This window comes from Pichia kudriavzevii, chromosome 3, assembly GCF_003054445.1.
Source record: "Pichia kudriavzevii chromosome 3, complete sequence".
NCBI lineage: Eukaryota > Fungi > Ascomycota > Pichiomycetes > Pichiales > Pichiaceae > Pichia > Pichia kudriavzevii.
Window position 1 is genome coordinate 1,878,151 of NC_042508.1, and position 24,021 is coordinate 1,902,171.

General features: G+C 39.3%; 13 protein-coding genes across 13 annotated transcripts; 5 read left to right on the forward strand and 8 right to left on the reverse strand.

Moving 5' to 3' along the window:
- Positions 1–547: 547 nt before the first annotated feature.
- On the forward strand, positions 548–2,002 carry C5L36_0C08620 (uncharacterized protein; the record flags this gene model as incomplete). The annotated part of the gene is made up of 1 exon (XM_029466566.1): positions 548–2,002. One exon carries the CDS (start codon positions 548–550, stop codon positions 2,000–2,002), a length of 1,455 nt encoding a protein of 484 aa, XP_029322426.1.
- A 113-nt stretch (positions 2,003–2,115) lies between these two features.
- On the reverse strand, positions 2,116–2,529 carry C5L36_0C08630 (uncharacterized protein; the record flags this gene model as incomplete). Its single annotated transcript, XM_029466567.1, has 1 exon — positions 2,116–2,529. One exon carries the CDS (start codon positions 2,527–2,529, stop codon positions 2,116–2,118), a length of 414 nt encoding a protein of 137 aa, XP_029322427.1.
- A 313-nt stretch (positions 2,530–2,842) lies between these two features.
- C5L36_0C08635 (uncharacterized protein) lies at positions 2,843–4,123 on the reverse strand (the record flags this gene model as incomplete). Its single annotated transcript, XM_029466568.1, has 1 exon — positions 2,843–4,123. One exon carries the CDS (start codon positions 4,121–4,123, stop codon positions 2,843–2,845), a length of 1,281 nt encoding a protein of 426 aa, XP_029322428.1.
- A 2,122-nt stretch (positions 4,124–6,245) lies between these two features.
- Positions 6,246–8,162, forward strand: C5L36_0C08640 (uncharacterized protein; the record flags this gene model as incomplete). Its single annotated transcript, XM_029466569.1, has 1 exon — positions 6,246–8,162. One exon carries the CDS (start codon positions 6,246–6,248, stop codon positions 8,160–8,162), a length of 1,917 nt encoding a protein of 638 aa, XP_029322429.1.
- Positions 8,163–8,465: 303 nt separating this feature from the next.
- C5L36_0C08650 (uncharacterized protein) lies at positions 8,466–10,085 on the forward strand (the record flags this gene model as incomplete). Its single annotated transcript, XM_029466570.1, has 1 exon — positions 8,466–10,085. One exon carries the CDS (start codon positions 8,466–8,468, stop codon positions 10,083–10,085), a length of 1,620 nt encoding a protein of 539 aa, XP_029322430.1.
- A 287-nt stretch (positions 10,086–10,372) lies between these two features.
- C5L36_0C08660 (uncharacterized protein) lies at positions 10,373–11,341 on the reverse strand (the record flags this gene model as incomplete). The annotated part of the gene is made up of 1 exon (XM_029466571.1): positions 10,373–11,341. The coding sequence occupies one exon, from the start codon at positions 11,339–11,341 to the stop codon at positions 10,373–10,375; it is 969 nt and encodes a 322-aa protein (XP_029322431.1).
- A 1,470-nt stretch (positions 11,342–12,811) lies between these two features.
- Positions 12,812–14,086, reverse strand: C5L36_0C08670 (uncharacterized protein; the record flags this gene model as incomplete). Its single annotated transcript, XM_029466572.1, has 1 exon — positions 12,812–14,086. One exon carries the CDS (start codon positions 14,084–14,086, stop codon positions 12,812–12,814), a length of 1,275 nt encoding a protein of 424 aa, XP_029322432.1.
- A 294-nt stretch (positions 14,087–14,380) lies between these two features.
- C5L36_0C08680 (uncharacterized protein) lies at positions 14,381–15,445 on the reverse strand (the record flags this gene model as incomplete). The annotated part of the gene is made up of 1 exon (XM_029466573.1): positions 14,381–15,445. The coding sequence occupies one exon, from the start codon at positions 15,443–15,445 to the stop codon at positions 14,381–14,383; it is 1,065 nt and encodes a 354-aa protein (XP_029322433.1).
- A 1,562-nt stretch (positions 15,446–17,007) lies between these two features.
- Positions 17,008–17,763, reverse strand: C5L36_0C08690 (uncharacterized protein; the record flags this gene model as incomplete). The annotated part of the gene is made up of 2 exons (XM_029466574.1): positions 17,008–17,324; position 17,763. Coding segments are annotated over 2 exons (318 nt in total).
- Positions 17,764–18,254: 491 nt separating this feature from the next.
- C5L36_0C08700 (uncharacterized protein) lies at positions 18,255–19,140 on the forward strand (the record flags this gene model as incomplete). The annotated part of the gene is made up of 2 exons (XM_029466575.1): positions 18,255–18,264; positions 18,728–19,140. The coding sequence occupies 2 exons, from the start codon at positions 18,255–18,257 to the stop codon at positions 19,138–19,140; spliced, it is 423 nt and encodes a 140-aa protein (XP_029322435.1).
- A 153-nt stretch (positions 19,141–19,293) lies between these two features.
- On the reverse strand, positions 19,294–20,505 carry C5L36_0C08710 (uncharacterized protein; the record flags this gene model as incomplete). The annotated part of the gene is made up of 1 exon (XM_029466576.1): positions 19,294–20,505. The coding sequence occupies one exon, from the start codon at positions 20,503–20,505 to the stop codon at positions 19,294–19,296; it is 1,212 nt and encodes a 403-aa protein (XP_029322436.1).
- Positions 20,506–20,731: 226 nt separating this feature from the next.
- C5L36_0C08720 (uncharacterized protein) lies at positions 20,732–22,153 on the reverse strand (the record flags this gene model as incomplete). The annotated part of the gene is made up of 1 exon (XM_029466577.1): positions 20,732–22,153. One exon carries the CDS (start codon positions 22,151–22,153, stop codon positions 20,732–20,734), a length of 1,422 nt encoding a protein of 473 aa, XP_029322437.1.
- A 331-nt stretch (positions 22,154–22,484) lies between these two features.
- C5L36_0C08730 (uncharacterized protein) lies at positions 22,485–23,999 on the forward strand (the record flags this gene model as incomplete). Its single annotated transcript, XM_029466578.1, has 1 exon — positions 22,485–23,999. One exon carries the CDS (start codon positions 22,485–22,487, stop codon positions 23,997–23,999), a length of 1,515 nt encoding a protein of 504 aa, XP_029322438.1.
- Positions 24,000–24,021: the final 22 nt, after the last annotated feature.

Genomic DNA, 24,021 nt, shown 5'->3' on the forward strand with positions numbered 1-24,021 from the left:
TCAATACACCCACTGACTGTACCCGCTCTAATCTTAAGCTTTCCCCCCCCCCTCCTGTATTAACGGCGCGGAGTGCCCGCAGCGCCCAATGGAGAAGGCGCGCAGTGGGGGATGCCCAGGGAGGGGACAGGTACACGCACAGGCCATGCCAACACCGCATAGACGTGCGACCTCCTCTCCCCCACTGCAGAGCTGCCCTTTTCGGACACACTCCGTGCAAGAGGACTCGGCCGGCTCGGCTTTTCTGCCGAATTCGGCAGCCCTGATATTGTCTTACGTAATACGGAATGGAGGGGGGGTCTCATTTTCCCTGCAATTTCCCAATTGGGTAGCAATGTGCACACACTGAAACAGTGCAGAGTATTGGTGATTTGCTAATGTATGGTAATGTATAATACTTTTTTAGAGTGTAGTGCATTGCAGACAGTATAGTATCCACTTCTGGGAATCCCATCGAAACGGGTAATAAAACACACACACAACTTCTATTCTTCGATCCTGTATACACTTCACCGTCTCCCCCCCCCTCCTCCCCCTTCCCCTCCTAATGGCGCAGTTTAAAGTGGGTCTTGAAATACACACCCAATTACAGACTCTATACAAACTCTTTTCGAAATCTCCAAATACATCCTCCGTCTTATCCACAGCTCCCAATACTACAACGTCCTTCTTCGATGTGTCTCTCCCAGGTACCCAGCCGCTGTTGAATAAAGAATGTCTCTTGAAGACGTTGAAATTGGCCTCCTCCCTCAACTGCGAAATCCCCTCCGTATCATCCTTTGATCGGAAACACTACTTTTACGGCGATCAGCCTCTAGGGTACCAAATCACCCAGCACTTCCATCCTATTGCAAGGAATGGACGTTTCACCCTGCTGCAGAAACACAACCTGAAGCTCGATAAAGACCTAATTGTCCGTATTCAGCAACTTCAACTAGAACAAGATACTGGACGGTCAATCTATCACAATATAAACTCAAATCTCTCCAATATTGACTTCAATAGGGCTAATATCCCCCTAGTGGAAATGGTTACAATGCCAGATTTTGAGAATATTGAACAGGTGCGTGCCTTTCTACAAAACTATATCAAATTGGTGCAAATGTTGGATGTGTGTTCTGGTGATTTGGAGACTGGTGCAATTAGGGTCGATGTTAACATCAACGTTGTAGGACACCAGCGAGTGGAAATTAAAAATTTACCAACTATCTCGGCAATTATAAACGCCATCAAATACGAGGCAAAGAGACAAACCCAGCTTGTCAAAACAGGTCAAGTTCCTAATGATATTGAAACTAGAGGCTGGAATGGTAAAACAACCTACCATTTAAGAAGTAAAGAAACCAATGTAGATTATAGGTATGTCCCCGATATGGAATTGCCAAACATCAAGCTAAATATAGATTCTTTGCTACCTAAAATTAAGGAGACAATGCCGCCATCAATAGCAGAACAACTAAATCACCTTATGGATACCTATAAATTAAATACAAGAGATGCGAGGATCTTGTTCAATAGTCCACCGTTGTCCTTGTTCTTTCAATCGATTTATGAGAATGTCAACCCACTACATCGGAATAAGGTAATCAACTGGATCGTCCACGAATTTCTCGGTGCCTTGACTAAAAGTGAAGTTGTGTTTTCCCCAGATATAATCACACTCGAATCCTTCACACAACTTATAGATAACGTCGAAGCTGGTAATATCACCAAGTCAAATGGCAAGTTGCTGCTATTACACCTAATCAATAACAAAGAGGACCAGTCACGTCCTATTCTCGAATTGGCCCAGGAATTCGATATGCTGTCCTCAAACACACTGGATATTGATACACTCGTATCTACAGTTTTGTCCAACAACAAAAAGGTTGTTGACGAAATACTACAAGGGAAACCAAAAAAAATCAACTTTCTAATCGGCCAGTGTATGCGTGAATCGGGCGGGAATATTCAACCTTCCTTGTTTGAGAGTAAAATAAAAGATTGCCTTAAACAAAAATAAATCCCCATGTATATAAGCACTTATAACAACAATAACAGTAATAATAATAGGAAGGAATAAAGAAAGAATAAAAGAAAAAAAAACACCTTTTGAATTCGCATAACCCAATCTCCCTATACTTGGCATAATTCGCCAAAGGTATTTTCCCCACTGTAAACAATATAAAGAAACCCGTCCTCGTCTTTATACTGATCATAGATTGTACTCATCAATGCAGTTGTAGGCGGTAAAATATCCTTGACGAATATGAAGATGGCCTTCTCTGAGGGTAAATGGATTCTGCGTCTTATAACATAAACAAATTGACCAACTGTCAAATCGGAGGGAACAAGGTACTTCCTCTTATCAATGTTAGGAATGTCACTATCTTCAACCCGTTCACAGATCACTGGAATTCGATCTTGGAATTTCGAACGAATCCGCATGGATTCTTCCTTTCTCTTTTCTAAGATAGATAAATAACAATGTTTAGTTGCAGATTGGGTGTTAGTACTTTGCACTGGTTGCCAACAGTTCTCATGTCGCATACATACCAAAGGAATGGTCCTCCTTAAAGTGTGATTTCATTGTTGTCTGTGTAGAGTATTTGGTTGTTGGTTATCAACTCCCGAAACAGAGCCCACACTTAGAATGGAGATGGCCAAACAGCAACAAAATTGGGGGCAAAGCCACCGATAAGCGAAACGTCAAACTCCATGAGAATAAAAAAAAAACTAGTATTACAGTACACTTGCGGTATTATCACACTTAGTTGTTGTATCTAATACGAAATTAATTTCTTCTGTTCTCGTTTGGATGTCTAAATATTATACAGCTATCATACATTATGGATTACAATATCTAATCGGCCAAAAAGTAGGAAACGGTGCAGAGAATGACAAGAACAAAGCATCCGATAAGCAGGCCATTCCAGTAGCGTCTTTCAACCGTCTGAGTTTCACCTTGTAGCAACCCATTGAGGACATCATGCTGCTTCTCGAGTTGTTTCAAATATCGAATCAACTGTATGCGGAAGTCGGCATCTTGTGACTTGCTTCTTAGAACATCATAGGAATTGTTGGCTAGTAACTGTGTGATTTCATTGAAAGTGATCATTTCATCCAAATTCCCTTGTTCACTGGATGTAACACCGTCGTGCTTCTCGTCTGCTTCATTAGAATCGTATTCGTCTGCTTTTATACTTTTGTCGATCTGACTGGTCACATTTCCTGGTTCTTCTTCCATTACTATATCCTGTTTTTCTTCCTTTTTTGCTTCCTTATTCCCACTAGTACTACCACACACATCAACACCTTTCTCATTACCGTTGTTATTATCATACACGTCACCTTTATCATCATTCCCGTCGTTGCTTTTAGTACTATTGTTGTTATTACCACCATCGTCATCATTATTATTATTATTAGATTCGTTGTTATCTATCACAACCGGCTCGATGGGCGGTTCTCGCTGGGAGACCCCATATTTCCACTCTGAGAATGTCTTGTCTGTAGCAGAATCCTTCCACCGGAAGTACTCTTGAGTTTCAATGTTATCCTCCTCTTTGGGATTGTACAGTAACGGTAGTGGATCACCAATATTGTACTTCACTAATCGTCGTTTTGGCCTGGACACCATCTCCATGTCTTCAAAACTACTTCCGGTGTCATCCATACTGGCTAGAGAAGGATTAAAGTCATTGCTCGTGGTACTGGTGGTCTCCAGTGATTCATATTTCAATGGCAAGGGGTCCCCAATGTCACTCAATTTGATTCGTTTCCGTATGTCTTCATTGATTTCTTCTTTCTTTTTTTCCAGTTCCAATACGTCGTTTCTATTCGGTTCAGAGCTATTATAATCTAAGGGTAAGGGGTCACCAATAAGTATTTTGGTCCTTGGTTTCACTGGTTTACTCTTAATCTTCGTTGTTAAGCCATCAGTTTCTAACTTCCCAAACTCTCTACCTTCAACTTTCTCCCCGCTCCCCTCATTTTCCAGGAAAACATCTAATGGTGTACGTTTCTTGGTCGCACCATACATCAACGGCAAAGGCCGCCCCAAAGTGTCCATCCTCTGTGGCTTTGTTTGCAAAGACTTGGAAAGTAAATCTCCCAAAAAAACATGCTCAATAAAAGGAAACATTTCACCAAAAATTCTTGAAGAATGCGAAGTTGCTAAAGCCAACACAAAAGTAGGTCATAAAGAGGAATGGTTCAAAATTCCATCATGGGCATTGGCAGCTAGATTTTGGTGGTATAGCTTTGTTTGATATTGTCTCCCATAAAAACTATTGGATATGTCAAACTATTACTCAAATCGGACTCTCATGGTTTTGTTATTGATAGCCTCGGTGGTGATCAATAACGCCGATTCGATTGAAATACTTCAAATCTTAGTAAAATTTCTACGCCCCACGACAAAGGTGCAGTTCTTTCTTTTTCTAACAACGTACATCTGCAATGAGTTAAATTGTTTGTCAGATGTGAGAGAAGAACGCCTTGTTGATCAAAATGACTCGGTGGATTATCGAGGACGCTTCTTAGTCGCCAAGCAATTAGGTTTGAGGTGGTTTTGTGAAGCAGTGTTTATTTATTCTTGTTGGGATCATATTTATCCTCGAGAAAGCGCCAGTTGAGTGTTGAACTATTCTGAGCTTGGTGTTATTTGAGCTTGGCAATTTAAACTCTAACCAATCAAACTACAAAGACCCTTATGGGTCTCAACGAGGCTAATAGGGCCTACTTAGGCCTGCTACCAAGATAAAGATCTAGCTATTCACTAATTTGTAGAATTATGTTCATATTCCTTACCTGAACATGATAAACTTACCTACATGTGTCTCGCCCGATACATACCTCACATTCCTACAAAAATATCAGCTTGTTTCCTTTTTTCTTGGATTGTTTAGACTAGATATTCTATTTCATATATCTTCTTTTGACAATAGTTTCAAGAAACGAGGGTATTTACATCAACTCATACTGTAAAAATGATTCTCCCTGGTATAAACGCCAGGCAGAGAACTTTCAACCTTGTAGGGAGGTTGATTTTCCTAAAAAAAGAAAACAAGCCAAGCATTTATATAGAATGTCAAATAAGGAAAAAATGCAGAATTTACAATGAATAACGTGAAAGACAATAGCGGGTTCATCATGAGGTATACCACCAATCATTTCAACAAATTGAAAGACAAACATGTTTGGATTGATGGCAGTAAAACGGAGAAGGGTAAAATTCACAAACATTGGAGCAAGATATTACGTAGCGAGAGATACAAAGGTGATTATAAAGCCAATCACGTTGGAATCTGCACAGTCAATAGTAAGGCGTGTTTGGTTGTGGGAGTCCAGGGTTTACACTGTGGTCGGTCATCCACATCTCGTAAGATAGATGTATCTGCAATGCAATACATTCCACTCCAGCAATGCTTGCATCTGAGTGCAAAATAACCTTGGGATTGAAGTGATTCCATTCATCACTCAGAGTAAATCAAAGTATAGGAGGAATCCACCTAGCTTGATTTTGCTTTACTTTTTTTTCTGTTTACCTTTCTCATAGTATTTCTTGTGTATCCTTTAAAAGAATGAAAATTCAATTTGCTAATTTGCTAATTTTTTTTTACGTCAAATTCGTTCTTGTAGTTTCTTCATTCTGTATCTTTGCCTCAATTACAATTATATCTGTATGCCAAACACAACCCATTACAAACATTTAAAAGACGGTTTTATGTCTTACAGGCTGCCTGTTCCTGTATAATAATCAGGCGCTGACACTAAATAGTCCACGTCACTACACGTCACGCGTCGCCACGCGACACAGAGTTTGTTGCACCAGATGTTCCAGAATTTTACAAAAGCGTTTGACGATTTACAGTTATTCTATTGTTATGAAGAGGCCATGTAGTCACGGAGAGGAAGATAGAGAGAGATACATAGAATTCCAACACAATTCTCCTGTGTATCTTGTTCGGTGTGACTGCAAGACAGAAATTCAAGCTGATGAGTTTAAGGGAAGGGGAGGGCAACGGGGATAACACTTGCTCCCAAAGTTAAAAACTCTCGAGGAGATAACACTGTAAAGTGCAGTGGAACCGCTGTGCAGATTCGTGAGAAAAGATAATGTATGTATACCACGTTGGTTTTCCAATCTTTATTTTTGGGCGATGATAAGCCCTAACGGGGTTTTTCCTGAATCTACGAGCCTGTAGTCCAAGTCTGGTCTGTCTTATACACGTGTTTCTCACCATAGTACAAGACAGACAGACATGACGGCAGAGAATGTGTTGAAATGGACAAGGGTTCCTCCAAAATACCACAGACTCACTGCAGACTACGACAGTTGTACTCCGAAATCGGTGCAACAATATAACACTTTGAAGCATTCTGCCAAATACATCTTTTCAAAACTCTCCATCTCGAACGACTCGAGTCCAAGGAAAGTAACGGACGATGAAGTTGCTGACCTGGGAAGATGTTGTGGTATCGATGCCAGCAGTCGGAGGGAGATCATTGTTGGACCCCACGGGGAAATGTATCTTGTCCACGAGGGGTTTATCCAGGTCTTTGATTGGTTCCCCGTTTCGAAGAGGAACAACATTGACGAGAGATGGTTATACCTGATTCACCAGTTTGAGTTCCCGCAGATTTTCAAGGTCAGAAAGGCCTTCCCCCTCCACTATGACAGACTCACCGATACGTTGAGACTGTTGTTTATTGTGGAAACATCCAAGGGCTTGGAATTATGCTACCAGGATTGTTCAGAGAATGTCGATTTGCCAATTGACTTCCAACTAGACGCAGCTGCGCAGTACGTTGGTATCGTGGTTGATTCAAAGGAATGTTTTGTTTTATACAACAAGACAAGCTCGGTTCTGAGTATTTTCAACTATGAATCTCTGAAATTGATGGGGGAATTCAAAGTCCAAGTGGTTAATGGGAACCCTGTGTTTGACCTTAAGGGCTCACATTTGACCTACCATATACACTGTGATGATAACGAAGCTTTTGATAAGGAAAAATTTGTACCTGTTAATTTGGCAAGCAAGGGCAGCCTTCTAAATAAACTCATTAGGACTTTTTCAAACACTGCAATTGATTCGATGCTTATGTTCTCCGAAGTCAGCCAACATAAAATTAACAACTTGATTGAGAAAAGAAAGGAACTTGAGAAGCAAGACTCTAATGTGCAATTCACCAAGGAGTTGAAGAATAATTATCGTGACATTTTTGTCGAAATGTACAATACAATTAGTAAATCGTCCTCTTTTATAAGATCGGTGGATCTGCAAACAGGTAAAGAAATATTCAAGTTGAACATCCCCACTGGCTGCTCTAAGATCTCAATTTCACCTTATGATTTACAGCTGTTGACAGTCAGTAAGCGTGGTGACGAACTTTACCTTTGGGATTATACGACCTGTGGGGATACAATTATATTACAAGATAAGTACACACGAGGGAAGACATCTGCAATAATAGATGCCATACAATGGGGGTCAGGAAGTGATTCAATTTTCTGTTTGAGCAGATCAAGTGGTTCGTTACACTGTTTTGTTAATGAATCTTTGAGTAATTACGAGGACTTTACAGTGAGGAAAAATATGAAACTATCAAATAAAAAGCGATTTCTTAACCCGAATAACAAATCATGGTGTATTTCCAATATGAAGTTCAAGCATATTGCGGTTGTGAATCTGACCTTCATCAAACCGTTTGTAATTGCTATAGATAAACACGAGAACCTTTTACTGATTGATTATGATAAGGGGAATGTTGTAGCTTGCATTGATTTCACAAAATACACGTGTCCGTCTATGGTGTCAAACAATAAACGCATTGAAGCCACAGGAAGTATCCGTTCTGATTTGATGAATAAGGAAATAGAGGTGGAAACATGCAGACCGTTTTTGCCCTCCTACAATAATAAGAAGTACAAGTTTGTGGAGGTTGAACTCGTGCGTGGGACTGACGCCAATGACACCCCCAACCTCACTGCGTCTATGTTCAGCGACATCGATTCCCATTTGAATACGGTGAAGGTGTATCAGATTGGAGGTGCTACCATACCAAGAGTGTCAACTGCAGACATTCCTACTAATGTGGTCAACATTGAGGTTGATGCTTCCATTTCAGGTGACACATATTTGCTTCCAGGAAGCAGTGCTATGGAAGACGGCTCGTAGAATGTTGTACTTCCGACAAGCGCCTTCCTACCTTACATAAATATCTGTACTTGGTATAGACTGTCTATCACCAGATCCATGACATTTGCACAGGTAGAGATAGTAGTTGTACACCCATCTAACATTTAACAATAGATTCCCATATACTTATTTTTTGGTTTTTTCTCGCCTTTCGTCGAAGGAGAACATGAACATTTTTACCACTACTTTTGCAATGTAACAAGCTTCAGATATTTTTTTTTTCTTTCTTTGCTGACTTTGCCACAGGATCCACCATAGATTGATACACTCCCTAAAAGAAAAATGTCTTCTGCAATCCAGTTACTAAATCCAAAGGCAGAATCTATTCGGAGAAAGCAAGCACTCGAAGTCAATATCAATGCAGCTATTGGCCTTCAAGATGTTCTTGCATCAAATTTGGGTCCCAAGGGAACATTGAAAATGTTAGTCGATGGATCTGGCGGCATCAAGATCACAAAAGATGGCAAAGTGTTACTTACTGAAATGCAGATTCAATCCCCAACTGCAATTATGATAGCAAGAGCTGCTACAGCACAAGACGAAATAACAGGTGATGGTACAACCACCGTATGTTTGTTAGTGGGTGAATTGTTGAGACAAGCTGAGATTTTCCTTAATGAAGGTATACACCCAAGGGTTATAGTTGACGGATTTGAGAGTGCCAGAGGTGAATCATTAAGTTTCCTTAACAATTTTGTGATTGATAAAAGAGATGATATTGTGAACAGAGAATTATTATTACAAGTTGCTAGATCAAGTTTGAGCACAAAAGTTAATAACGAATTAAGTGAAGTTCTAACACCAATTGTTGTTGATGCAGTATTAAATGTCTTGGATAGATCTAACCCAAAATTGATGGATTTACACATGATTGAAATAATGTCGATGATGCACGAAACTGCGACAAAAACAGAATTTATCAAGGGGTTGGTCTTGGACCACGGTGCAAGACACCCAGATATGCCAAGAAGAGTTAAAAATGCCCATATTTTAATCTTGAATGTTTCATTAGAATATGAGAAAACCGAAATCAATTCTGGCTTTTACTATTCGAATGCCGAGCAAAGAGAGAAATTGATCCAAAGTGAACGTAAGTTCATTGACGAGAAGTTGAAGAAGATCGTTGATTTGAAGAACGATGTTTGTGGCAATGATCCGAACTCAGGGTTTGTTATAATAAATCAAAAAGGTATTGATCCAATGTCACTTGATGTTTTAGCAAAGAATAACATTCTTGCGTTAAGAAGAGCAAAGAGAAGAAACATGGAAAGACTACAATTGGTATGTGGTGGTGAAGCTCAAAACTCTGTTGATGACTTGAGTCCAGATATTCTTGGTTATTCTGGTCTGGTATTTGAAACATCAATTGGCGAAGAAAAATTTACATATGTTACAGAAAACAATAATCCGAAATCATGTACCATTCTAATCAAAGGTGCGCACAATTACATTATCCAACAAACTAAAGACGCAGTAAGAGACGGACTAAGGGCAGTTAGTAATGCCATTAAAGATGGATGTTTGGTGCCAGGTGCAGGTGCTTTCTATTTGTCATGTGCAAAACATCTAGTGGAGAATAAAGAAATAAACAAGGGCAAGAATAAGCCGGGTGTGAAGGCCTTCAGTGACGCCCTGTTGGTGATTCCGAAAACACTATGTAAGAATGCAGGCTTAGATACATTAGAAGCAATTGCAGAAGCTCAAGATGAGATTGATGAAGGTCAGGTTGTGGGTATTGATTTGAATTCTGGAGAGCCATTAGACCCAACAATCGATGGTATTTGGGATTCCTTCAGAGTGCTAAGGAATGCAATTTCAAGTGCTACTGGTATTGCATCTAATTTATTATTGTGTGACGAATTGCTAAAGGCAGGCAAGTCTTCTTTAGAAAAGCAGCAATGATTTAGAATGTTTTTCCTACATATATTTATATGTACCTCTATATATATATGGAAGTATGTGTACGTAATGAATATCTAATTAAGTTTGTTTCTATAAAAAATATCTCAACGAATCCAGTTATAAATAAATAATTCAATAAATATGCATATGTAAATACACGGCTGACTTACGTGTAGAGTAATCAGCAATAAAAGTAAAAAGTAAAGAATAAAAGAGGAAAAAAGACAAAAAAGAAAGACAAAAAAACAGTAAAACAGTCAATAAAAACAATATACGTGAATATTACACTAACCCCTGACACTAACAATATAGTTTGATTTGATTGTATTGGTCCTTTTATCTAAATTTCTCCTTAGTTCATAGATATCCTTCTCTATTTGTTCCATTTCCCTCATATCCCTGGCCTTGAACGCCTTATTTTGCAATTCGACCAGCTTCTCACTATAGTCAGTCTTCCAATTGATGTAGTCACTAAAAGAGGAGAAAAAGTTATCTCTAGTTAATGAGTCCAATTTCTCTTGGTAGACACAATACCAGTCACCGTTCTTATTGTATAATGTTATGCCTTTAAAATGCTGGCATAATTGACATTCTAATTTTGTTGGAGTGTTTTTACCGTACAATTTCCTTGCGTTTGGGATCCTCCTATCGTTTTGATCCTTTGTTTCCTCGTTGTTGTGATAGGCATAACCGTCTAGTGGGAACAACACCCTTTGGATCAAGTTGGGTAGCCATCTGGACAGATTGAACCACCCCCAGAAGACACCGGGATTGTTGACATGGTAGTCATTGTCGAAATCCGGCGACACCTTAGGAAATGACCTGTAAAAGAATTCACTTGGGGCAGGGGGGTCACCGCCGGTAGTCCAGTTCCCCTGCGGAACCAACGGTGATAGTATCCGCACCATGTATGTGGAGAACATCTGGTTTGGACTCGTCAACGAGTCGGAAGGTGCATAGGAATCAAGGTACGTGTAGAACAAATGAATGCATCGATGGGATTGCAGCTTCACAAAGTCGTATATCTGATCGCTAGTTTGGAATCCTTGCAGTTTGAGAAAAGTCTCCATTAGTGAAACGTTGTCCTCTCGTTCCTCCTGTGTCTCTTCTCTGCTGAAGAGCCTAGGCATATGTGAAGGGTACCAATTCGGATACGCGTGTGTCATGGCAAAGGCAGAGATGTTGGATATGGGAGTGTCCTCAATCAAGGTTGTAAGCGCAGGGTCGTCGTACTGGATGGACAGCTCATAGAACATCCTGGCCAATCTGGTGGAGAGTTCGTTGCAACAAATGGCTATACTATTTATCTCTTCTCCTTACTTGATAAAGAGACACTACAAGATAAGATGTTCTGGTATACATTTTCAGTTAAATAAAGTCGTATGGAAAATGCGTCAAACTCAAATCCAAATCCAAATCCAAATTCCGATCCGGGGAAGCGAGAAACGAGCAACGAACAAGAGAGGAAAAAGAAAAGACCAGGATCATTAGGAAAGGGTCTCTCATTGTATCTCTGTGTGCTTTTTTGCCAATGATAATCACTTGTCCATTCATTTGGGTAACCTTGGTGCCTGTTCCTTAGCCGTTTCAGTTTCTAGTGGAGATTATTTATCGTATGTTGCCGTTAAGTGCTTTCCTTGGGAACATGTAGACGCTTGTTTCTGCAACTCCTGTTTGGGGATAGTATGTATATGTTATTGTACAAGAAGACCATATAGGAATTTCCTAGACTGCCCACGGTAGCACTGTAGTTGGAGGGCTTTCAGTAGGTCTGGGAAAGAGCAGGAATAGAGACGGGTCGTTGCTGTCAGTCAGGTGGTGTTTTCTGCCACAATAAGTGAGAGCTTTCCTGCTCCGACACAACTATGTAACGGATCGGAGGATTGCTTTATGATATCTGTACAGGTATATATCTCTTAAAACGGGGGAAGGGAAGGACAAACAAATCAAAGTGGGCCTTTTCTGCACTAGACAGGTTGTGGACACATTTTTATGGGGCAGTAGAGATTTCAAAGAGCCAGAAAGGTCTGCAAGAGAGAGAGAGAGAGAGAGAGAGAGAGAGAGAGAGAGATAGATAGAGATAGAGAGAGAACTGTCTCTAAGAGGAGGGCCACCATCAAGACGGTAATTGGAGGAATGATCAAGAAGAGTCCATATATCAGCATCTTTGGATGGCCCAATATAACAATGTGTGTCCGAGAACTTCTTGCTGCAGGGGCCTTCCCCCTCATGTGGACCGAGTCATCTTCTGTGAAGCAGAGTGATAGCTGCAATGACTCTTGTACCCTCCCTGTTGCTGTCGAAGCTCCTGGTGGTCATGGTACTGTTGCTGGGCGTGCTGTGGCCTGTGTCGCCGGGTACTTCGGATGAACTTTTTCTCTTGGAGAAGGTGTGATATCCTGGCAATGTCTTCCAACTGTGAAGAAAAGGCAGTCATCTTGGGGCAACTATTAGTATGTCACCAATGTAAGTTGATCTGGATCAATTTATTATAATACAGCTTGGATCAGTCCAATGTAGTACACAGAAGCACAATAGAGTACAACCAAAAAAAGTGTCCGGGGGTCTATACAATAGTGAAATTCTAAGAACGGAAGTGGAAAAAAAAACAGTTGTAGCTCGAATTGTCCCAACTATCACAACATTATTGCTGTTCTTATTCGACAGCTGGCTATCACCCGGTAGTTTCTGTTCACCTGTAGTTGGTATACAGTATTTGTTCAGAGTTATTCCATCCTCAGTTGGTGTATTTCCTTCTCAAACCTTGAATTGATTTGCTCAACAAGCTTCTTAAACTCTGTGCGTAGGATTCTCACACTCGGAGTATCTCCGTTGGGCATATTGGAAGCAGACGAGGAGAATAGGGGGGACTCTGCCAGCACAAGGTTGTCTGGCGACTCGATGCTTGTAGGCGGAGACATCACCAATGCACTGGAGTTGTTGCCCAGCTGATCTACTCGTAAGAGGTTGTTGCTCATCATCAACGAATGCACCTCGTTTGTTCGTTCCTCTAATTTACGTTGCAGTTCTGCATTCTTTAATTCAGCTTCAATCAACCTGTTTGTATTTTTCTCCAATTCCTTGTTACTGCTTTTCAAAAGCTCTTCGCATTTCTGGTATTTCCGTATGAGCTCATTGACATATTGGTTGCTCTGATTTAAGTCTTCTTGGTATTTCTTTGTCAAATATGCATGGGCAAACTGTAAATCTTTCAAAGCCGTGTTGCTATTGGTGTTGTTGTTGTCGTCGTCGTTATTGACTTTGTTCACAGGATAATTAACCTGGGAGAGACTAGCATCACTTTCATCGAAATATGACCTATTGCTTTGTTCAAGACTTCCCATATTGCCTGTATTGACAACTTTTAAAATACATTCTTTGAACCATTTTGTACGCCCATCAATCTCGTTCATTTTATATATATCCGCCGACGGCAGTTGGATATTTTTCTCAACAGCTATAGACAACAACGTACTTATCAACTCATCCATCATCTTATCGTTACTCCTGATTAGTTCCTTGTTCAAACTACTGTTGGTGATGCTTGAGATCTCTGTAATATTCCCAAGCTTCATGAGCTCAACGTAATGTTCCACTAATGCCATTGCAGTGATCTCCGATTCACCATCTAGCCCCTTTACCAGTTCTTCGACACCGATCACCCTGCGTGGGGTTCTTTCATCACTCCCGAGCTTCAATTCGTATTCGAGCAGGCTCCTTTCAACCAGGATATTCAGCTCCACAGAGTTGCCAATTGCTCTCTCTATTTCTCCTTCATACGCTATGCTCTTATTAACAACAACATCTTCCAGTCTTTGCACATATCCATCCAGTCTATTACTCACATCAAATGAATTATACAAAGTGTCACTGTCTACAGTAGCATCCACATCTTGACACAAAAACGAAAACACGTCGTCAGGATTGGTCGAATCAGAAATCACGTCAAATGTTCTTGTACGACCTAATCCTTGTTCCAGTAGATCGATAGTTGACACCATGTTGCTTGTTAATACTCAGGAGAATAAGTCAAAGAGGACAAGTCAACTGGATGCTCAGCTTTTTCCCCCCCCCTCTAAGAGAAGACTTTGATTTTGTTTACTTGCATGCCTCCTCGACGCGTTTCATAAAATATATAGGCGGGATAGTTTGTCCCAGTTTCCAAGTTTTCTTATTGTTGAGTTGTATTTTTTTTTTTTTTTTTTCATTATTACAGAAACTTATTTTACTTTACAATATCAGTATAGCTTCACACTCAACTACACTCTATATAGAAGGAGGTTAAACAGCGTAGATTAAATGAGGTCTCTGTACTTGTTGAACACTCTATCGATTTCGTCATGTAGCTCCCTCTTTCTCTCCTCGTCAATCCAAGAACCATCTACACCATTCTTAGCAATAGTGACCCAGTCTTCTCCAGTTAATTGGAATCTCGATTCGACAGCCAAATAGTTGTCCAGAATATAGCCACCAAAGTATGCAGGATCATCGGAATTGATACTGAAGGGGACACCAAATTCGAGAAATTTCTTTATAGGTAGTTCTTTAACATCTTTAACGACTTGTAATTTCACATTTGACAATGGACAGACAGTCAACATTGTCTTTTCCTTAGCTAATCTTTTCAACAGCTCTTCATCCCTTTGACTTTGAACACCGTGATCAATTCTAGTGACGTTCAATAAGTCCAATGAGTTTGTAATAAATGAAGGATCCGCCTCCTCACCGGCATGTGCAGTTAATCCAGCATGTGGATGATTATCTTTGATTAGTTTATAGCAGTCAATAAACAGTTCTGGTGGGAAAGGCTTCTCACTCGAGTCTAATCCTAAACCGTGAATTATACCTTGATCGTAGAATGGTTTAGCAGATTCAATTGTTTTGATACCATCATGTGATGGTAAGTGTCTAAGTAAACACATAATTAATTTAGTTGAAATATTCAATTCACTTTGAGCTCTTTGGCATGCTTTGTTTAGCCCATTAACAACAGTTTCAATTGGAATGCCTCTCTCAACATGTCCCTGAGGATCAAAGAAAGCTTCAGTATGATGTAAACCATCGTTTTTGGCCTTGACAAAATATGCAAAGGCCAAATCTTCAAAATCTTGTTCGTTGATTAAAACAGACATTCCAACGTAATAGTGGTCAAGGAAATCTTGCAAATCTGCAAAGTTGTTATATCTTTCATTACAGAGCTCAACGTTTTTAGGAAATGACTCTGGTAATTCAATACCGTTTCTTTCAGATAGCTGAAATAAAAGTTCTGGTGATAAGGTACCTTCTAAGTGAACATGATGTTCACATTTTGGGAGTTCATGCAAAAAATTTCTCTTATGTTCGGAGACAACAAACGACATGGTAGGTTAGCTAATAGTATGGTTTTAAAAGCAAGAGGGAAAAGAGAGACCTAGGTGAGACAAACTGCACATGGAGACGTAAAAAGAAAAGTTGGAAAACTAACGGTTGAGATTCAAAAGGAAAAAAAAAAAAAAAAGTGAAAAAATTATCTTACTTATCAGGATCTGTATCCCGATAACGGAGACTGTACAACTCAAGTATAAGGGGAAAACACTTTTTTTATCCAAGAGAGACCGTGTACTTGGAACATGGAATGGAATATGAGATGGTTTATACTTGTGCTATTTGGTTCGTTAGCAATGACAACTTACTATGCCGGAGAAAGTCTTTGTATTTCCCTGGGAAAAGACCCTTTTAATAGCATCCTATCATCTTATTGGCTAACCGCGGAAAGATCTTCCCTCTCTACGCGGCAACACTAGACCCTCTCTTATAGCAGTTGCTAGTTAAGAGGGCTGCACCAATAGTGTCAGTGAAGAGGAAACAAAGACCAACAGGGGGGATCCACTCTACGAGTTGGCAGACGGTGCCAAAGAGAAGGAGTTGTGCCCCATTTTCTCTTACTTGGTAACGACGTTGGCGTCGCCGTTTGCTCGTCAATACTTCACATTCTCAATTGTGTGTTCTCTGCAGCGCGTAAAGCACTGTTATATTGAGATGCTATGCATCTAAATATAGGAATGACACCAATCATTGACTCGTACAAAAGAGTGGGAAAGAAAAAAGAAAAAAGAAAAAAGGCATTCAGAGGGTTGATTTCCATTATCTGTGCTCCCATTGTCTGTGAGACCAATTCCTTCAATTTACCAGGAATAACGACTGTATCCAATCCCGTTAGGGATAGGGTAGTGTCAAATGATTTGTTGAGTTTTCCCTCAAGTATGTAATTTTTGAAAATGTAGTTGTTTAAAGAAGGGAATTGTTGGAAGGTTTGTCAGCATGCTATTTGCACTCCCCGCGGTCCAACAGACAAGGTTGAAATGGCCAAGTTCCATGGCAATGGTGTTACATATAACATTGTGTGAATGTAGAAATGGAGAAGAGTATAATAAATAACAACCGAAAGGAAAATCGGCAATAACTGTTTGGCATTCTTTAAGAGAAAGAAAATACCTTGGAAAGGGTAGCCTATACCGTGACTGGACAATAAATGGGGGACCACATTAAAGAGACGAGATAATTGGAGACCCATTCTCGAGTGCTGGACACGTTGCCAATCTTTAAGGATCGACATGTCTTTCGATGCTATGACGGTTAGCCTGTCTGACATGAAACTGATGTAAATCAAGACAGAGTACAGACGGTAGCAAGCGAGTTCTTTATAAGATGAGCCTCCTTGGGGTTATTTTTTTTGACCTTTCTCAATGTTTACCCCTTTTCTGTGTTAAACACGATAAAAAAAAAGAAGGCATATGTTGACAAACACAGAAATGGAAAGGTAGTAGAGCTAATCATATTTTCCATGACTATTACTTACTAAAATGATTATTTTATTAGAAGAGACATAAAATGGAATTTATAAAGATGTACTTAGTTAGGAGTTTATATTCCACAGACAAACCTAATCGAATAAACCGAAACCCATGTCATCATCGGATTCTTCCTTTTCTTCTTCAACTTCTTCTGCTGCAGCAGATTCGGTGGAAGCACCTGCACCAGAAGCTGGAGCAGCTGCTGCACCTGGAGCAGAAGCCATCTTTTCAGTACCTTCAGCAATCAACTCTTCGACGGACTTACCTTCTAATTCGGAGATTAACTTGTCTAACTTGTCGGATTCAACTTCGATACCGACAGATGATAAGACAGAGGTAACATCTGCAGCAGATGGTGCGGTTTTACCAGCATTGACTAAGAGTAAGTAAGCAGCAAGATACTTCACTGTAGCAATATAAAGTAATGAGAAGGAGTTTGTTAGTACAACATTCGTCAGCGACAAATCTGGTTCATCAAATGGTAGTTGCGACAATAGTCTTGTCATCTTAGATATGCTTGTTCTAATCTTGAAAATTGTTAAAGTATGTAAACTACATCTTATTTAACAGCATCGTCAATTTTGATCCAATGTAATTAAAATAGACATAATACGAGACGATTCACCATGTTTCAAAGTTCTGTCATCTTGTTCCGCTATTCTGTATCGTCTCTAATGATAATGGTGGTTATAGTGATGATAGCGGTGGTGATGTTATTCAACAAAACGGAAACTAATGTCTCCTCTTGTCAACTCTTATAGCGCATATCGATGGTCAAACTATTTCGCCTAACATCTGAAACACTCATCTAACGTGTTTGTGTGTTTGTGTGTCTTGTACATACTTGTTGATTCTTGGTTATAAGGCTCTTCCCTATGAAGACTATGGATTACTTCAAACACATTCTGGAAACTTAACGAGAATTTCATCTACCCGTCCATTCGTCCACTGTTCGCTCACAATTTCCTTCCTCTACTATATTCATAAAAATATCTGTAGTGCGGTGCGAGGGGGGAATGCCGCATTGAGGCCAGTAGGCCGTTAGACGTGCGGTGCGCAGGTGGCTCCGCGTCTCTGCTGGGTTATAGTCAGGAAATAGTTTGTGGGAAGAAGAATCCACCTCGCCGCTCGCCTCGTGGGAATTGCGAGAAATTTAGAAGAATGGGAACTGGGGAGAATGGGAATTGGCGGCCAGCAGTGGGAGAAGGAGGAATGGGTGTATTCTGTGATTTTTTTTTTTACGTCTAGAGGAAGAAAGAGGTTGAATACATCAAAGAGTAATCAATAGTACCTAGTTTATTGAGTTTTCATCGTCTTCTTGAATCAACCGTTAATCATGTCTACTAGTATGTACATCAACACTACAGAGAATATTCTGCTTTACATCGGCTCATCTCCTTGCCAAAGCGAAGAGGTTGATATTCACACAATAAGGGGAAAATATAATCAATGGAGGATACCTGAAATTCAAACAGACGGAATAAGAAGAACTGATTATTTCATTTTTGTGAAGTTTCTTTATGTATAGAAGGACTAAGCTACATGTATTGCGCTCCAATGAGCTTGAGAAAGTTTTAGATGCGTAGTCATTTGTGTACAGAATATTGGAATGGGTCAGAGGCCATTGGCTAAACAATCAATGTCTATGTTTTCAAAAGGAGAAACGGAATTAGAATGGGCAATTTGTTAGGGGAACAAATTGACAAGAAGGTTTCACAAGTTATTTCCTTTCACTTTAGAGAGAAGGCCGACTCACTTTTACATTTGTGCAGATTACTAACATTTTATTTTCTCTTAATATTAATTTAGCTGAACAAAGAAAGAAGAGATCCTTCAAGTCATTCTCTTTCAAGGGTGTTGAACTTGACCAATTACTCGAATTATCCACTGAAGACTTTGCAAAGTTATGTGATGCTAGAGTCAGAAGAAGATTCTCCAGAGGTTTAGGTACCAAGCCAATGCACTTGATCAACAAGTTGAGAAAGGCAAAGGTTAACGCTCCAGCTAACGAAAAGCCAGCTGTTGTCAAGACCCACTTAAGAAACATGATTGTTGTTCCAGAAATGATTGGTTCAGTTGTCGGTATCTACAACGGTAAGGTTTTCAACACTGTTGAAATCAAGCCAGAAATGGTTGGTCACTACTTAGGTGAATTCTCCATTACTTACAACCCAGTCCAACACGGTAAGGCTTCTACTGGTTCCAAGTTAAGATTATACTAATTGTGTTTATTCACCTCTTTTCATATTTGTATAAATTCTCACTAAACAATAATTAAAATTTCAAAAAAAAAAAGTAACATCATTATCTTGGTCATATTAAGATTATAAAGTAGAACGTTATATGACATTGCACTATATTGTATAAGTTAGTTGCTATACACTATTGTCTGTGGCTGAGTTTTTTTTGGCGGTGCCGTTTTTAAATAGCCCTAAATCCTTCAAATCTTCGTCAAGCTCATCTCTCGTGCATCCCTTTAGGTTATTCAAGGAACTTGGAAACATCTCCTTGTAGTTGATGAGTCCCTGTATTTTAGCAAGCTCTCTGTACGTTGAATTCCTTTGATTTATTAGAGATGGTATATATTGCTGAATGTTGTAGCTATTGATGCTCCTGTTGTACTGATAATACTCAGGTAATCCCATGGCTTGCATGTCCAAAACTCTTCTCTCCTTATTGATGTCGTACCAATCGGTAGTAATTTTCACAACTTCTTCTTGTTTGATATCTTGTCGTAGCTTCATGAATTGTTGATGAATTGCAACCCTTGTTGCTCTAGTTTGGTTATCTAATGTTTTCAATTGATATTTTTGCAGGTTCATTAACCTCTCTGTTTTCTTTTTGAAATCCTCATCAATCATTCTCATGTAGTCTAATAGTTCTGGATGTTGGTTATTCTCACACAATTTTAATTCGAACTCAAGCTTTGTCAGTTGTGTCTCATAGAGTTTATCCTTCAGCTGTGCAAATAGGATTTCAATCTCTTTCAAATCATTAACTGCATTGACCCGATTCATCTCTCTCTCCTCAAGTCCTTTGTTTTTCCTCTCCACTTGATGTTCATTTGCGTCATTGTCCCGTTCTTTTACGTTATTTTGCAGTTCTCCTTCTGCTCCTTTTCTTCCCCCTTCACCTTCCTCATCGTCATCACCATCTTCCTCCTCTTCCTCCTCTTCCTCTTCATCATTGCCATCAGCAGCAACTTCTTCTTCCTTTTTGGCTGTTCCGTCTTCAATTTGCTTTTTGTTTTCATGTTTCCCTTCTTCTACACTTGTTTGTTCATTGTTATCAGCACCTCCTTGGATGTACGTTTTTTCATGTTTTACTTCTATTTGGGCAGAATCTTTTCCAGAGCATCTTCCCTCTGGCTCTTTGTTCTCTTCAGTCCCATCCGTTTCCTTCTGGTCTTCTACTTTGGCCTTTTTTCCAGCTACATCATCACTTTCCGAATTTCTCTTTCTTTTGTTCTCTTGCGCCTCAGCTAACTGTTCAAGCTGACTCTCTCGTTCATCGATCCCTTCCATACGGTCTGTTTCTGCATCGCTTGAGGGAAGCTCCTTGTGCTGCAACATTGAAGGTGGTTCCATTGTTTGGTGTTATTCTTGTATTGGTGATGCACCTGTGAAAGATTAGAGATCATCCCAATCTGGGAAAAGCCTTTTCAATTATCAACACTCGCACCAAGGTAAACAGGAGAAAAAAAAAAAACTTCCTCAATCTCAGATACTTATTCTGCGTTATTCAAACACAATACTCCATACAAGACATGATCTAATTGTTTTGTTCTTTTCTACAGAAATTATAAATTGCTAACTACTTCTTCTTGTTCTTAGATGAAGCTTCAGCAGCTAGCTTCTCCTTAAAGGCCTGACTTCTTTTGGTGACCCTTGCATCGGCTGCCCTCCTCTCCTTTCTTGCACCATGTCTTTGTTTGACAACTCCATTACGCCCTAGCACAGTCTTACCCTTGACGGCACGTTCACCTTCGACAACCAATTTACCCAATGTTTTACGATCACCCTTACCCAATTGTTTGGCCCTTCCAACAACAGTCTTTTGTTGATCATTTAATTTGGAAAATTTCTTACGCATATCATCATTATTACGCATGATTTTTTTACTTCTTGTGATTCTCAGTGTTCTTTTTCCCATTTTCTTACCGTTTAATAATAGCGATTTTGTGACATAATTGGTGTCAATAAATTGAATAATAGCAAAACCTTTACCAAATGAAGTTTTGGAATCCCTAACAATTCGTACATTTTCAATGACATTTTTCGTGTCTTTCTTATCTTTCTTCTCGATTAACTTATCATTGAAGTACTTCCATAATGTTTCTTCCTTTTCTTGAAAATCTAAATTACCAACAAAAATTGATAGTTTATTATCCTTTTTGGCTGGGTGTGTTAAATGATCAATTCTTAAATGATGATCTCTGTAAACAACACCGTTGAGTTTTTTTGCTTTGAGTGATACATCCTTACTCTTGAAGACAACATATGCATTCATGACGTTTTCAAGATCAACCTCTTTGGATATATATGCAACTTTACGTGGCGCAGTTGTTGTAGAATGCAAAGACCTGAACCTCACAGACTCAATCAAACTTGTATTTTCAGGACATTCCAAACTTTTATTGATGAAATTCTTGAAATCTTTAGTTTCCCTCTTACTTGATATAATAATCGATGGCACATTGCCAATAAAAATAGTCCGTTCCGCCTTTTCAAACTCCTTATCCTTTAAATCAAGGACTTGAGCCGCAGTTGTCTTAGTTTTCGTTGGTTTACCATTTGCAGTTTCTGCAGACTCCGTAGATTCTTCCATTGTTGCATCTTCAACGCCCTCCTCATCGGAACAACCTGCTTCACCAACTTGAGCTTCATCATCAGAATCTTCAGATTCTTCATTCTCAGATTCTTCATCTCCTGACTCTTCAGCTTCAGATACTACTAATTTAGACATGTACTTATCTTCCAATGCCCCATCATCATCGTCAAGGTCCATTTTCTCACCAACTTTCTCTCTATGTTCAGGGTGCTCTTTATCTGCTACATTCTGATCTGCTGTACCATTGTCATTGTTCGAAGCATCATCACCATTTTTTGCTGCTTTCCTTTCGTCTCTTTTCTTTTGCTTTCTTTCCTTCTTCTTGATTTGAACAATCGTTCTCTGCTTTTCAGCAACCAGCTTTTCGTTATCGATCACAGTAGGTTTAGCAAATAGTCCAGACATTCTCAACTATGTTTTATTTGCTACGCTTGTTACCAATTAACGGGTTCTGAAATATAATAGAAAAAGTCCAAAAAAAATCTTCACAAATTATCAGAATAATTTCACCATACACAAAAAATTACAAAAAAATACTTTTGTAGTTTCCTTAAAGGGAAAACTCCAACTTTTTCCCGCTTTGTTTTATGATCCGTACACCAAATAGGTGGGTCTCAGGAGTAAGATGACCGCTTTATCAATTTCTTATCAGTATATGAGGATAATCTACTGTAATGGATTAGCCACATTTTTGGACACAAGCTTCTTTTCTTAGTTTGAAATTACAAGTACAAACATGGGTCAAAACACGTCCAAGCCAAGCAAAAATAAACCTACCTACACCATAGTCAACTCCGCATCGGATGCCGATGATGAGTTGGTCTTGAAATTGCAATCGTTGTTAGTCGATGAGACTAGAGGAGACGAACAAGCAAGTACTACAGGTATGAAACTATTATCGCAAGAAAATTTGGGTAAGTGGAATGAGGAGATTCTGAACGACCCAACTAAGAAGTTGGCATTGAATTGTATGACTGGCAATGATATCGATAAGATTATTGCTAATACACAATCAATTGCGGAGAATAACATTGACTTGTTCAACTACAACGTTAAGTTTGAAGGTAAGCCAATCACAAACCAGAAATCCTCTGGTAGATGTTGGTTGTTTGCATCGACAAATGTGTTTAAGGAATTCATCAAAAACTCCTATAATTTAGATGATTTTGAATTTTCTCAAAATTATCTATTCTTTTATGATAAATTAGAAAAGTCGAATTGGTTTTTGAATAGAGTTCTGGAGTCCTACAATGAAGATCTCGATTCAAGATATATCCAGTTTTTACTACAATTACCTGAGAACGATGGTGGACAATGGGATATGATTGTTAACCTAGTAAATGGTTATGGTTTAGTTCCAAAGTCAACCTATCCAGATTCTGCATCTTCAATCAATTCGGGTAGATTGAATTATTTTGTAAATAACAAATTGAGAGAATTTGCCATTGTATTAAGAAACTTGAAAAGGCAAGAATCAGCTAAATTTGAGAAGCTTGGTAGCTCCTTCAGCTCGGAGATTCCAAATGTTTTGAAGTCCATGTTGAAGGAAATCCATACCATTCTGTCGTTGACCTTGGGCATCCCACCAAAACCAACCGATGATATAGTTTGGGAATACAAGGATAAACATGGTAACTTTCATAGGATCGAGACAACTCCTTTGGAATTTTATAATAACATACTAAACTTTAAAGCTGATGAATATTTCTCCTTGATTCATGATCCAAGAAATGATGAGGGGTTGTACACAGTTGATAAGTTAGGTAATATCGAGGGTGGTAAACCTATTGAATACGTCAATACATCAATTGAAAATCTAAAACAAGCTGCTATTTCGATGATACAAGCAAACGTTCCAGTTTTTTTTGGCTCAGACGTTGGCAAATTTGAAGATACTGAGAAAGGTTTACTTGATGTTAAATCATGGGACTATAGTCTTGGCTTTGGAACGGACATGAAATTAACCAAAAAGCAGAGATTATTAACGGGTTCTTCAGCAATGACTCATGCCATGGTTTTGACGGGTGTTCATTTGGTCAACGGTAAACCAGTCAGATGGAAGGTTGAAAACTCTTGGGGTGAATATGGTCAACATAAAGGTTACTTTGTTATGTCAGATGCTTGGTTTGACGAGTATGTTTTACAAATAGTTACCAATGAATCTTTTACATCCAAGAAGTTGACAGATATTTGGAAGTCAAAAGATTATAAAGTATTGCCATATTATGATCCAATGGGTGCGTTAGCATAAACGATAAGACAAGGAAAAAGCC